At 39.5% G+C, this 15,013-nt stretch overlaps 1 protein-coding gene across 1 annotated transcript in view; it reads left to right on the top strand.

Annotated features, from left to right (window-relative positions):
• The window catches only part of SLC28A3 (solute carrier family 28 member 3), a gene marked incomplete at both ends in the record, with an annotated part of 42,888 nt that extends 30,507 nt beyond the window's left edge, over nucleotides 1-12,381 (top strand). The window contains 7 exons of the mRNA XM_084305569.1: nucleotides 1,302-1,432; nucleotides 2,756-2,924; nucleotides 4,699-4,896; nucleotides 7,609-7,690; nucleotides 8,523-8,621; nucleotides 10,375-10,498; nucleotides 12,267-12,381. Coding sequence (XP_084161695.1) covers nucleotides 1,302-1,432; nucleotides 2,756-2,924; nucleotides 4,699-4,896; nucleotides 7,609-7,690; nucleotides 8,523-8,621; nucleotides 10,375-10,498; nucleotides 12,267-12,381 — 918 coding nt within the window. The remainder of the gene's footprint in view (nucleotides 1-1,301; nucleotides 1,433-2,755; nucleotides 2,925-4,698; nucleotides 4,897-7,608; nucleotides 7,691-8,522; nucleotides 8,622-10,374; nucleotides 10,499-12,266) is intronic.
• Nucleotides 12,382-15,013: the final 2,632 nt, after the last annotated feature.

The following is a 15,013-nucleotide window of genomic DNA, read 5'->3' as shown; positions in this document are numbered from 1 at the left end:
AAAATGCTGGCAGGTATCCACACGTCATTCCTTTTATTTTTATTTTTATTTTTATTTTATTTTTTGTTTAATTTTTTAGTTTTGTTTTATTTTATATTCCTGGATTTATATATATATATATATATATATATATATATATATATATATATATATATAATAATTTATATATATAATTTTTATATATATAATTTATATGTATATATATATATATATATATTATATATTTTTTATATATATATATATGTTGGTTTTTTTTTTAAGGAATTAACCACAAAAAATTCCCTGTCTCCTGACGGTAAAAAAAGACATCAAGACCTGATCTTAAGTATCATGAACTTCTACCTAAGTAGTACAGAGTCTTCTTGCCATAGCTGCAATGAAGTTACTAATTTGTGTACTTTACTACAGTCCAGATGAACTAACATGGAATGTGCTAATGGAGCAATGCCTGCAGCAGTGATATTGATTATGTCCTTCAGGAATGGATGCTAGGCATACAAGCCTAAAGAGTCCACTTGTGACTGAGGTTCCAGTAATGCTGTGCAAACACAAGTAGGAAATGTCTTGTCTGCCAAGGGGCTGATAGCACAACATTAGACAGAAAAAACAGAGTTGAAGATATGATTTATGATCAGAATCATCAGGGGATGGTTAATGAACATTCAATATCTGGATAAAATACAGTGGAGAGGCAGAGGCAAGAAGGCAGGGTTGTCTGAAAAGACAAAGTAAAACAAGAAGAGGAGAGATGGAAATACTGCAAAAGTTAGCAAAGAGGAAGTTTTATGTAGAAATTTGTGGAAAAAGGGTGAAAGGGTAATAGAGGAAATTATGTTAGGCCCTGTATTTTTTATAAAACACAACTTCAAGTGACAAAAACAATTTTCTGCCAGTGAGGGGCATAGTTTAGGGGAAGGCTGGCTCTCACTCATCCACTCCACTATTGCTACACCCCAGACCTGGCTTTTTTTTTTTGGTCTCCTCCATGGATCTTGCTTTCTTGTTTCTTTGTTTCTTTATTTTGATCTTTGCTTTGCCACTAGATGAGGGAGAAGCAGCTTACCTCATGGAGCAATTACTCTTTTAACATCTTAGATTCTTCCTGTCTCCAATTAGCTCTGTCCTATATTGCTCATTTTATTTTTTTCCCTATGAGTAATGTGATCTTTTTAATGACCCCTTGTAGAAAATTATCCAAACTTTTAAAGATTTTTCTTGTTTTTTACATGTTGTTTACATGTTTGCTTATGATGTTCATGATGCAGTTATTACAGCATGTTTTCTGTCACCTGAAATTCTAGATTTCTGCCTCTCACCTACTGACTGCTTCTGTCATGTCAGCACCAGCATCATTAGCCACCTCCAAACTATTCTGGCCAGAAACTGAAAAGCCTCAAGTAACTTTGAAGAGTGACCTTAAAATGGCAAAAAGGTAAGCTGAAATAGACTAGTTAATAGTGATACTCATGCAAAAATGAGATTTAGAAGAATAACTAAGGTTTGGGGGCAGCACATGGTAGGTGTGAAGGTAATTAATTACACTGTACACTAAGCTAATAGTTTCTGTATTCAAGTGCAGCATGCCCTGCTACACCTGTGTGAAGGGACCACCATTCACTGGGGCAGGCATAGAGCTGTCATGGAAGAGGGCTGGACAATAAACTCTTCAAAGAGCAAAAGAAATTCCTGCCCAACGTGAACCACCAAAAGATGTTCCTAGTTGCTCTTTGCTTTGCAACAAATCTGTAAATACAAGCAAACAAAAACAAAGGTGGAGAAACTGATGCTTTCAGTAATGGCAGCAGCAAATATTGCTCATCTGCAGGGAGACTTGCTTGCCTCAGAGCTGACAAAGTAGAAAGGCTTGTGAGAAGCTGCTCTTTATCAGCCTGGGGCATCTCTGCAAGGGCTGCCTCAAGAAGAGTAGTGCCCACTCCCCCATCCCAGCAGTGCCTCAGGCAGTTGCAGCACACTGGTCTGATCCAGAGCCTGCCCGACGGCTGCATCCCTGCCCCAACTGTGCCAGAATTTGTCCTCAAGGAACTAAAGGCACACCCTCCTAGTGGCTCCCAAGAGTATACAGGCCAGAATCTACTCCCCCTAGTCATTAAAGAGTAGGTTTAGATTAGATATTCAAAAGAAGTTCTTTACTATGGGAGTGGTAATATGGGAGAGGCACTGGAACAGTTTGCCCAGAGAAGTAGTGATTCCCCATCCTTTGAAGTGTTTAAAGCCAGGTTGGATGGGGCTTTTAGCAACCTGGTCTAGTGGAAGGTGTCCCTGAAGGGGAGTTGGAACTGGATGGGTCCCATCCAACCCAAACCATTCTGTGATTCTATGGTTACGGAATTTAATTTCTAATCACATCAACGTTACTTTTAGTTCCATTATTTGATCTTGAATTACAAACTGTCCATATTTTGTTACAAAATGCCGCAAAACAAATGTTTTTAGGACAAGAGGGAATGGCCCCAAGTTGTGCCAGGCCAAGAGAGGTTTAGGTTGGATATTAGGAGAAATTTCTTCTCAGAAAGAGCAGTCACTCATTGGAATGGGTTGCCCAGGTTAGTGGTGGCATCACCATCCCTGGGGGTGGTTAAAGAAAAGTTGGATGTAGTGCTTAGGGACGTGGTTTAGTGGGTGATATTGGTGGCTGGGGGACGGTTGGACCAGATGATCTTGGAGGTCTTTGGTCTTGGAGGTCAACCTTAATGATTCTATGATTCACACACTGGTTTTGTTTTCACTGATAAAGTGAATCAAAGAACCTGCTTGAGGCAGCCAGTCAAGGTGCATCTAGCTCCATTCTGCTGGTGGCAAACATCGCTGTGAACCTGATCTCCTTCCTTGCCCTGCTGGCTTTCATTGACTCAGCTCTCTCTTGGGTGGGCAACCTGTTTGACTATCCACAGCTGAATTTCGAGGTATGGTCTTCAGGTCCTTAATTCAGCCTATATACATACATAACTTGCCTTTCTCAAATTAAGTGTCTGCATGGTTTGCTGTTGTTGTTTGTTTGTTTGTTTTAATTTTATTTGTAATATGATCTAAAACTTTATATTTTTGTGTGCATGTTCTTTAAAAAAATGTCTTTACAGCCATTTACAGCCAAAGGAGAAAATTGTTGCCATGTATGTATTTCTGTATCCATTAGTCCACGTAGTTTCCCTCTGGGTTGTTCTTGATAACCAGCAGAGTACTTTTACCAAGCATTGTATGCTAATGCCCACCCCCTCTGACTTGGCAACATCTCAGATTTGACACTTGCTAAGCCACTAACATCTCTTTCTGCTAAACATTAAAGTGTCTTTAGCTTCAGATAGCCACATCAAGTCCTTAATGCTCACTGACTTCATCTAGATAAGGACAATGGGACAAGGCTGAACTTGTCTGAACCCATGCTTACTCAATATTGCTCAGTTTTCAGTGTAATTATATTGTAAAACTGCACCCAAATCAGTCAGCTGAGCAAACAGCTTTAAACAGAACTTGTTTTTTAACTTAGGTTAATACATCTTTTTGACCCAATCAAACTATCTTGTTTCAGTGGATTTGAGCTATTTGTTTTGCAACCTCCTGATAAAAGGGCAGTGTGAAACATGGATATAGCACTGTAATGCAAGTGTTGGAGAAGTCTATAGACACTCACAGCAGATATGGATTCAGCAATATTAAGATGCTACCCTACTCAGCTGCCACCACACTAGGCACCCACAGCAGAGGAGAGACACATTTATGCATACCTCAGCCATATTCATTGAAAGGGTGGTATTTTAATAACTGCTGGATGGAGCAGGATTTGGATGAATTGGTAACCCACAAGGAGATGCAACCCAAAGACATGTTGCGTTCAGCCATCCCTTCAGAGACACACTAACATTTGTTATGTTCAGTTCCATTGCTGGATTAGGTCTAGCTGGGGACCTTAAGTTTAGGCTGATTTTGTGGGACTATGTTGTGGACATACTGACTTGCTGAGTATTTCTGTCCTTAACAGGAAAGGAAGAAGTTTGTGTGGGATCATTCTTTCTGGGGGCAGAGAAAACAATGAGAAATAGTAATTGCTCAAACACTTCAGTTAAATTCACAAGAGACCATCTGACCAAACCTTTTCACCACTGGATGTATTTTCTTTCATATATAAAAAAAGCCTATAGTGGGATATGCTATTTATTTCTCTTGCATAGGTTTTATGGTAGGAAAAAAACCCATATACCTCTAATTATCTTAGGAATACAGCTTTTCTGCCGAGTCAAGCCCTTTGTGTACACCAGTTGAAGTCCAATAACATGATTATTAAAGCCTGTTCATTGATAGACTTGATTTAATTAGCACATGAACTGGATTTCTCTTTTCTCATATTGCTCTTTTAACTCAGTCCTCAGTTTGCTTCAAACAGTGTCCAATCTGAAAGAAAAAAAGGCAAGAAAACTTCTGTTTTATTTCAAGTGTAAAATTAAGGATATACCGGATTACTTTGTTAGATCTAGATTTTCTGTTTGTTTTCAAATTGCTCAAACATACCTGCTTATTAAAAATTCCCAGTCTCATGGATGTGTTGGCAGTAAGAGATCAATACCAATGTTCCTGTGCTGAAATAAAACCATCCTTATTTTAAATTTCAAGAATTTATCATTGGCCATTGTTCATTGACCAATCATGCCTTTTGACCATCCCTTTGTCTTATATATTTTTCAGAACATTTGTTCATATATCTTCATGCCATTCTCCTTCATGATGGGAGTAGATTGGGAAGACAGCTTTATTGTTGGTGGACTCCTAGGTTACAAAACTTTCTTCAATGAATTTGTGGCATACGAACGCCTCTCAAAACTGATTAACAACAGAGAAAAGGGTGGGAGCATGTACATTAATGGTGTGAAACAGTATATGACTGTAAGTAACATTTTTTATTCTGGAGATTTATTGGATCTAATTATTTTCTGCTGTGAGTCAACTGGCATTATAATAAGGTCACAGAGGGATAATGGCAGCATATTAAAATGTATCTTTCAGCAACAGTTTTCAGCAAAAGTTTAATTATTAAAATACAGCATTGCCCTGTGAGGCTGCCATGACTGTCGTCACCCTAGATATCTCTAACAAACATAGCAAAGAAAGATACAGACTTTGGTAAGGGGAGTTTTGAGGAATGTTCACTGTCCCACAGAACAGTGCACTAATGACCAAGTCTGTCTTCAAGGTTTCTTTTTAACTCATTCTTAACTAGAACTTCCCTATGAGATACTCTCCTATGAAAATCCTGGGCAAGAACTAGAGGATATTGCTGTCCACAGAGGTTTACCCAAGCCTCATGTTTCAGGAAAGGCATCCAGATAGCTCTAGCTTTTAAGATATTATTTAAGATATCTTTTAAGATATTATTGACACTCCGTGGTCCATGGCACACCTGTGATTGAAGTTATTGTCCTCTGTGCAGAAGGCAGTAGTACAAAACGTGTATTACATGGTGTACACCTCCCCTGCCACACTGAGCCCAGCCAGTTTGTTTCAATTGCCAATGAAGGTTAGTATGCACAAGGACTTCCAGCTGAAGCCTGAGCCCAGGTGTCCTTCACACGTCCACCTGGATTCACCCAACAGGATACCTAATTTCTACTACAATTCACTGAAGAAGAAACCTCACTGAGGATGGCAACACAAGGGGTATCTCAGGTGTGTGCATGAGGGCAAAGAACACATGGGGATCAAGGCTGACTTTGTCAGCTGTGACTCTTACATCTCCACTTGGCAGTTCTAGCTGCTACCCCATCTGGCCTCACCATGCAGACTCTGTGCCAAATCTGTTCTTGCTCTAAGCACTATGATACTTAGATTTGCAACTGGATTGGCCTTTGCTATTCAAATCAAGGTAAGTTGTGGCTATAGAGAACCCCTGCTTAGGAAGCATCCTTATGTACAACCTTTAATCTTCATTTTATCTAGTATGGTGATGTGGATACCTGCCCTATGTACAAACCAAAACCGTGTTCCTGACCACTTGCATTCCTTATTACTGGAATGTATTTTACAAATGGAGGTAGAAAGCCAGGAAGTTCAAATACACTTTTGCAAAAGTACCCATTGCCAATGGTAGGACCCTGAGCTAGACAGACCTTTGATCAGCTTCAATATAGTCATGTCATGTTCTACAAGGGGAATATAGCTCTCAACTAAATAAATGCTTAGAGTTTTTTTTTTCTTTTTAATCTTGAAGTCAGCTTTTTCTGAGTCAGATCCCACCACCTGTATTTTAATTTTTTTTTTCCTCAGTGAAATACCTACAAAGAGCTGTGTTAGCTTCTGTGGTAAAAAGCTCTGACATGCAAAAATAATTTTGATTCATAACACTTGTAAAAATTGCGAAATAACCACTTTAGCTATGGCACAAGAGTCCATCTGAGAGTAGCTTGGCTTCCAGTTTTAATGTCTGTTCAGTTTCAGAACTCCCTAATACATCCAGTCACAGATATTCCATCAGAGAAAGCGAACAATCAGTATTCTCAACTACCTCACCTGAGTCAGTAATAACAAGTCTTCTTGTTTTCTGAGCTAGGAGAATGCAAGTGAAAGCAGAGAAATCATCAAACACAAAGCCTTTTCTAGGAAAAGCAGGTAGAGTGTGCACTTGAAAAGCATTTTCCTGCATATATGCAGACTGATTGAAAATGTCTGCAAATTGGTTTTCATAAAACAGGAAGGGAAACAGAGAAATTGATAAATAGGAAACCTACTAGAACACTCACTCAGCTGTCTTTAGCTTGCACTTAAAATACAGAAAATAGGAGTTCAAAGCTGCCTGGGGGCAAAAATCCATTTGCTGAGAGATGTTGCATCTCTTCCCAAAATGTCTGAACTATGTTTGTCTATATGTTTGTAACCTGATTTCACCCAAAGTCATTCTGCGTCCTGTGGGGGGTAGGAATGTGGGGGGAAGACGAAGGGTAACCTATATTGTGCCCTGAGGTCCAGAATAAGCTGGTGTTGCCTAAGGGAAAGAAAGTGGCTGAAATCAGGAACCAAATAAACTGCTACTGGGCATTCCAAAATCATAAAGTCCCTCTGCCTGTTATCACATCAAAGCACCCACTCCAGAGGAGACACATTTCCCTTTTCTTTTTCCATGTACAGAGTGGAGCATGTACAGAGTAGCTGGGCACATGGAACCCTCTGCTTGTTCCAGGGACAAGGAAGTCAGGCAATGCATACTGAAACTTGAGGTTTGAACAGAGTTTTATAAAGGCAGACCAGCTATGAACTGCAAACTGAGTTAAAGTTCTGGCTCACACCCTGAAAAAACAATAGCTGAATTGCCACTAGTGAGATAAGAAATTTTTTTGTCTTTAATTACTATTACTGAATTCAGGAAGGCACAGCAATATACATGAAAAATAAAACAGTCACACAGTCTGAGTCCTCAGGTAGGAAAGCCTGCACACCCTCAAGAGGAGAATGAGCTTACTTTGCTCAAAGCCACACACTCAGGTAGCAACCAAGCGAAACAAAGTGATTTCAGAATTCAGGGCACTGGGCCACAATGCCATGTTTTCAGACCTCTAAAACAATGGGTTGTCTCAGTTCACTCAGCCATGTGTGTTTGTTTTTCAGGTCCACTCTGAAATAATTGCCACCTATGCACTTTGTGGATTTGCCAACTTCGGCTCCCTGGGACTGGTAATAGGAAGTCTGAGTAAGAACACCTCTCACAAATAATTTATTTAGCAAGCAAATTCCAAAGAAAACACCCAGAAGGACAGGTGAAGCTTTGCCTGTCTGAGCAGCTGCTTTGCCAAAGCTCAGCACTTAGTATGGGAGGGCTCCACAGGGGATGCAGGCATTGGGGCACAGGTACTGGGAGATGGGCTGAGAGCAAGGGGAGGGGACCAAGCCCTGACCATAGGTCTTCGTGTCCATATCTCATGCTGCCAACTGTTGCAGCTATGGCAAATCTTGGGCTTTGGGGTAAGCAAACTATCTCTAATCTGAAAGATAAAATAAGCTATTTTCTCTAAAGATGTTACATGTATTAAAAAAAAAAAAAAAAAAAAAAAAAAAAAAAAAAACACCTTTTTAGAACAAACTTTTTGGATCTCTAGAAAAATTGGAAAGTCATCTAAGTTTCTCAACAGACAGACAGAATTGGTGTCAGATCCCTTTACCCTGGGAGACCAGGTGGGTTCTGCAGTGCCAGCAGCAGTGCCAGGCAGTGTGGAAGAGCCACGAGGCCAGACCCCAGTGCCATGCCTGGGATTCATTTCTGAAAGCTGCTTAGAGCTGGCACAGACTTGTGAATTGACAAAACAAACATAAATTACTTTTTGGCACAAGCCATCTTAATGGAGCAAGCAAACCTTGCCATGAGGCTTTCAAATGCCCCACTGAAATGTCTCGTTTTCCATCCTTGTTTCTCATGGTTAGAGCTACAGGTTGGGGCTTTCCTCTCATGAAGGGAGAATTGTCAGGTTCATTTTCTTTACACCTACATGTATTTATGGCTTATACACACTTTATTCTCTTCCTAGCAAGCCTTGCTCCCTCAAAAAGAAAGGAGATAGCCGGTGGTGCTTTCAGGGCTATGATTGCTGGAACTGTTGCCTGTTTCATGACAGCCTGTATTGCAGGTACTGTACTGTTTAGCATGTCATAGTGTGAGTGTCCACAGGGTGGCAGTGCATCTTTGTGATAAATGCAGCAGAGAAAATCCTGTTACATAAAACTAGTATTTTTGGTTTGGACACGATTAAAAGCCAATATTCTAAAAGTTGCTGAAAACTGGAATAGATATTAAAAATATGTTGTTTCTTCCTTTCTATCTTTTTTGTTCGTCTATGTATAACACCTGTCATGCAAAAAAGAGATAATTGCAAGTTATAGATGAGACACCTCATACACACCACTGGCTACAGAAATATTGAAGTAATTACAAAGCAGAAATAGAGCAGTAAAATGAAAATAGAATGCAAGAGAGAAGGAGTGAGGTGGAAAAGGAACAGCTTTTGGCCTTAGTGATGAAAGGAAATTTTGTGCTGACGGTATTCCCACAGTGCATTTAAGTTAATGAAACCATCTTAAGGTGGAACTCAGCAGCATATCCGTGTTTTCAAAGTCTCACCTTCAAGCTGAATGAAGAAGTACAAGGAAACAGCCAGTTTAAGGAGGAAATTAAAATGAACATACTAGAAGTCATCCAGGAGATATGCCCAGATATGATTCAGCAGGCAAAATTTATCCCCAGTATTTAACTTTCCCAGCTTTCTTTTTGAAGCACGTGATATGCAGAATTGTATGGCAAAAGTTCAAGCACTGATATTCCTTCAGTGAAGAATGAACTTGGTACTTTATGTAGCTGAAAAAAATGTGTCTGTATGAACCCCAGCTTCCCTATCAATTTGTGTTCACTGCAGCAACAAAACATACATGTTGTAATGATAATCCTGCACTATTTTCTCAAGGTTATAGATCTAGCACACTTGAAAGTTTATTAGTAACACAACCCTCCATAATATTTTAATGCATGACACCATTCTGTATAACTGAAGAATCAGGAAGTCTTCCTAAAAGGTATCATTTCACAACATTGGTCTTAAGAATAAAATCATGAAGAGCCACTGGGAAATCTTTACAAAACAATAAAATTTGCCATGAGAAGACAATCACATTCCACCCACTCCTGGCATGGTAAATCCTTTCATCTTACCCAGAAGAAGTTACAAGAGCAAAGCAATCCACTAAAAATCTACTATCACATTTAAGATACAAACATATTTAAAATGTGGCCAAATTTGCCAACACTAAGTACAAGAAGAACCTGTCATTTTCATGTGTTTGTGTCTCCATCCCTATAACAAATAGTGATATTAGAATTTGTAGGAGATTTTGGAGAACATCTAGGGAAAGAGAGATAAGACCTTAACTATATCCATTTAAAACAGAAGAAAAGTTCATGTGTTTACTTGCACTACTATAAATGTACCATAGTTCCATCTTACTTATTGAAGGCATAGTGGCCCAGAAGTGAGAAAGGCATTAGCATACCTTTTTAGAAGCATTAAAAGAGGTAAGAAGTCAAAATTGTAAGAGTGTAGTAGATTTATTACCACAATTTAATTTCTATAGGGAAAAAAAAAAAAAAAGTGATAATTCCTTAATCCAATTCTATAAAATGATTCAGATTTTTTTTTTTAAAGCCCACATTTCAAGGATTTTAATTTTGTACCATTTAACAGAACCATCTCAGAGGGTGATGGGTGATTTCAAATTTCAACCCAAAATTAAACATTTTCAGAATGTTTAATCCAACCTTGCCCCAGCAACTGATATCCGAAACCTTATCTTATTCACTGCTCATTAGAAAAATTGTTACTTACTCCACAGGAATGCTGACTGTCCCTGCTGTCCCTGTTCACTGCCACATTTTATTACCAAATGCTTTCAATTCCACAAGTTTCCCTGCCAACAGCACAGAAGCAGTCAAATGCTGCCAGCAGCTCTTCGCCAGGTAATGAGTGTCCTGAGTCCCACAAGCATGGCAGGCAGTGCTGCAGGTGGTTGTCAGCCCTGCTCCTGTCCTGTACCACTGCCCCCTGCCAATACCCCCCTTCCATTCCCATCTCCCAGCCACGAGCCCAGTGGGGCTGGGAAAAAGGGGGGCAGAGGAGTTGAGACCCCTCTGTCCCACTGCCAAGGGGAGGTAATGAGGAACTCTTTCCCTTTTTCAGCCTAATTCTAAAAGCCTTTTTTTTTTTTAAAAAATCTCTAGCAGGTATTTTCTGTGACCTTACACCTTTTAAAGAGAGAAATATTTTAATGCTGTTAGAAAAGTTTTTGTTTTCTTTGGCATTTCTCTCTGTTACATGGAAAATGCAAACAGAACCAACCGAGAACTCAAAATATCTTTCTCCAAATCTGCTAAATCCAGCTAAAGCTAGTAACAATGGTGACTGTTTATGCAGAAAACTTCATACACATTTGAAGTAGGAAGATACTCAAATTTGATAATTGTCTATCCAGATATATGGAGAAGAAAGAAATAAGAGTGTTAAATAAGGAATACATTCAAACATACTTTACACTGTCTGACAAAGAAGCAAATGTCTGTGTGTTTAGTTTATGGCAAGAACCTTTTAAATTTCTGGTGATATGTGTTTGTTTGTTTGTTTTCCACAAATAACTGCTTTAGAAAAAATATATTTGATCTCTTTTCCATTCTACTGAAAATCAAAGTATTTCATCCTTCATTTCACATTTTTTGAGCAAAGACAATGCACTAAGATTTAACATTTATCTACGATAAAAATGTATAATGTAAACATGATAGTGATGTTAATGCAATCTAGCCTACAAGAATTCTCTAAACAAAATTTTCCAATGGGGCAATTTCACTAGATCTTCCTCACTACCCACAGTGGCAACTTTAAATTCCTTATAATGTTAAATACAATAGGAATCAAAATTACAATTCTAACTGCAGGTGGTATTTTTCCTGTATTATTTTTTTGAAACATATTTCTTCCTTCACATAAAATGTAGCTTTGAATATAGGTATATACATTATTAGGGTGCCCTTATTTCTGTGGAAACATTTTAGATTTCAAATATTCATAAAAAGTCAATTAACAAAAATTGTTCATATTGGTATCAATATTACCACCTTATGTCTGAACATCAGCACATGCCTATCATAGCAAGGAAATGTATATTCTTGCAACTTGATGTTTCAAATGAGTTTAACTTAACATATACTACAGTGACACAAACTTTTCTGCAGAGTGAACATCATGCATGATACTGGGTACATACCTTCATTCAGGTTTCTTCATTCTTTTTTCCAGTCTTCTGGAAAAAGATTCACCCTTTTTTCCAATCATCCAGACTTTTTCTCATCACACACATTTTAACATTTCCAGGGTACAATGAAGATTATAGCTTGCTCTGCTTTCACCAGAATCAGTGTCGAGCAAATGCTTTGAAAATACAAAAATCTTGAGTAGTGAAATGAAGCCCTCAATCATTTCAGTTATCTAGGAAGATACACCTGAGGCACAAGGACTTCACACAGAAAACCAAATATCAGTCCAGTAAAATCAGAGAACACTTGGTGATGCCATTTGGCTGGCGTTCATAAAGGTGTCTCTAAGTTTCACTTCTCATGATAGTTTTAACGCATTTACAGTTGCTTTGAAAAAAATGTTATGTTCTTATGTATATACCCACAGACAAAAGAGAAAAGGAGTAAATCTGTTTTCTGCTTTTCCCTTTCTTTCCAGTGCAAACAATACTCAAGAGAGCTTCCTTGGAGGAACCTACAGCTTGAGTTCCTGGCAAGGATGTTGTGAAATACTGAATCAACCTGCTTTTAATTGCACTTGGATTAAACCTTGACATGGGATGGGATAAATCATAATAAACATAAAACATAACAGCTTTGTTTCTTGACAGAAAGGCAATTAAAAACTTCCTTTTCCACAACAAGTACAAAAAAAAAACAACTGACCTTTGTTTCTTGTCTCTTGCTATTCCCATGACGTGTATGAAATTCAAACTGAAACTGGGATAAAAGCAAGAGACCTCTTGCTGCAGATCTCTTCTCCTGTTAGAGATCAGAAGAGACGGAGAAAATTTCTGAACCTGCATCTTCTGCTTTCATTTTCACCTTGAAACAGATGAATCCATAGGATAAAACCACTCTAGGCAAGAAGGAAATCAGACTCAGGATTTGACTTCCAATTACAGAAAGTTTTGAAGTGGAAATAATGTTTAGAATTGCCATCCTACTAGTATTTCTGCTCTTTTTGATACCTAAGAAACGATTTTACAGCACCAAGATAAATGACTGTTCTCAGAAATCTCTGTATATTTCTTCTGGTAACTATGGCTACATGTGAACTGAGCTGCTAACATGCAGTGAACCTCACCACCTTGGTCACCAAAGTACACAGATCAGGGACTGGAGCCTCCATGTGCTCTAGTCCCCCTCTTTCCACACTTAGGCAGAGAGAAGAACTAATGCATACTCAGAGGGTAGGAGGTATCCACTCCGTACCAGGATTCAGGGTGTCGGTCCCTGTTGAGAGGTAACTCATCAGAATCAAAACATCCAAATTCAAAGGAAAGTTTCCCATGTCAACTCATCTCAGTCTTTGTTGCTAACAATTCTGAAGGTTGATCCTAGAGCCACCAAGTGGGTACTTGTCGTGGTTCCGGTCGAGTGGGCAGCCGAGCTCCACCACAGCCGCTCTCTCACTCCCCCTCCTCAAAGAGAAATGGGGAGAAAATATGTGAAAAGGGCTCAAGGGTTGAGATAAGGACAAGAAAATCACGCAATAATTATTGTAATGGGCAAAACAGACTCAGCATAAGAAGATAGTAAGATTTATTGCTCATTACTAACAAGCTAGAGAAGTGAGAAACAAAGGAAAGAAACCAAAAGCACCTTCCCCCCCATCCACCCTCTTCCACCTCCTCCCCCCGAGCGGCACAGGGGAATGGGGAAATGGGGGTTATGGTCAGTCTACAGCACTTCTTCTCTGCCGCTCCTTCTCGGTCACTCTCGTCCCCTGTGCTGTGGGGTCCCACCCACGGGATGCAGTCCTTGATGAACTGATCCAGCGTGGCTTCCCACAGGCAGCAGCTCTTCCAGAACTGCTCCAGATATGGGTCCGTACCACGGGGTCCATCCCTCAGAAGAAAACTGCTCCAACCTGGCTCCCCCACGGGCAGCAGCTCCTGCCAGGTCACCTGCTCCACCGTGGTCTCCTCCACGGGCTGCAGCATGGAACCCTGCTCCACCGTGGTACTCCATGGGCTGCAGGGGGACATCCTGCTTCACCATGGTCCTCACCACAGGCCGCAGGGGACTTCTGCTCCAGCACCTGGAGCACCTCTCCCCCTCCTTCTACACTGACCTTGGCACCTGCAAGGCTGTTCCTCACTCCTCTCACTCTCCCAGCTGCTGTGTGGCACAGCGTTTTTTCCCCTGTCTTAAATATGCTCTCACAGAGGCACAAAACAACATCGCTTATTGACTCAGCTATGGAAAACAATGGGGCCCTTCCCAAACATGGGGCAGCTTCTAGATCTTTCTCACAGAAACCACCCCTATGGCCCCCTGCTACCAAAACCTTGCCACATAAACCCACTACAGTACTCACTGCAGTATTCCTACCGGGAACAACAGAGCTGCGCTGCTAACTGAACATGGCTAAAATCTGGTCAGAATCTGACTGCTCCCTGTGAAAGCAACATTTGTGGATCATGAATACCAGACCATGAATAGGAGGATGTCCTATCAAACAAAATAAGTCTGTTGAACAGTGTCTTATTTTTTGTCATCCAGTTACATTATCTACAACAGGGTGGAGAATACAGGTTTGTTTCCAAATCTCAGTAAGATAGGTCCTGCAACAAATTGCATAATAGAACAGCTGTTTTAATAATATAGGGAAACAAACAAACAGGTAGAGTAAATCATACACTGAGAATCCTGGTTTCATACAGCACTGGATGGACCCAGGTGAGTTTTCCCATAGCAGGCTGCATGGTTCCCATCCATGGAGAGATTCACCTGGGGTCTTTATGTAAGATTTACACATTATGTTCCTTATTACTATTATAATTATTATGATAGAACATAAGATTTACTTGGTATATCCCTCGTTTTTCTGTTGTTCTGTCTTCAAACAGCTGAACTACCCTCTTCACTTCTCTCCATGCAGAACATTGTGTTTTTGTGTGCAAATATCATTAAAAAAAAATAAAATAAATAAAAAATAGCTATATGTAGGTAAAAAAAAATAGGTTTTGAATTTTCATAATAAATTAATGTGTTTTGGGGATCCATCTGATGAATGAAGTGTTAATTGGTCCCACATGAAGAAATTCTATTAAGAAGGAAAGTCTGTTAATTTTTTAAGCTCTAATCCTTTCATGGACTTCAAATCTGAAAAGTTTTATGTAGATTGTTTTGCAAAATATTGTGATATGTATTGCTATCCCATAACATTGTTAGTGACAA

This window comes from Netta rufina (genome assembly GCF_964035555.1).
Source record: "Netta rufina genome assembly, chromosome: Z".
Taxonomy (NCBI): Eukaryota; Metazoa; Chordata; class Aves; order Anseriformes; family Anatidae; genus Netta; species Netta rufina.
The sequence above is the reverse complement of the archived record's forward strand: the minus strand, read 5'-3'. Positions and strand labels throughout refer to the sequence as shown.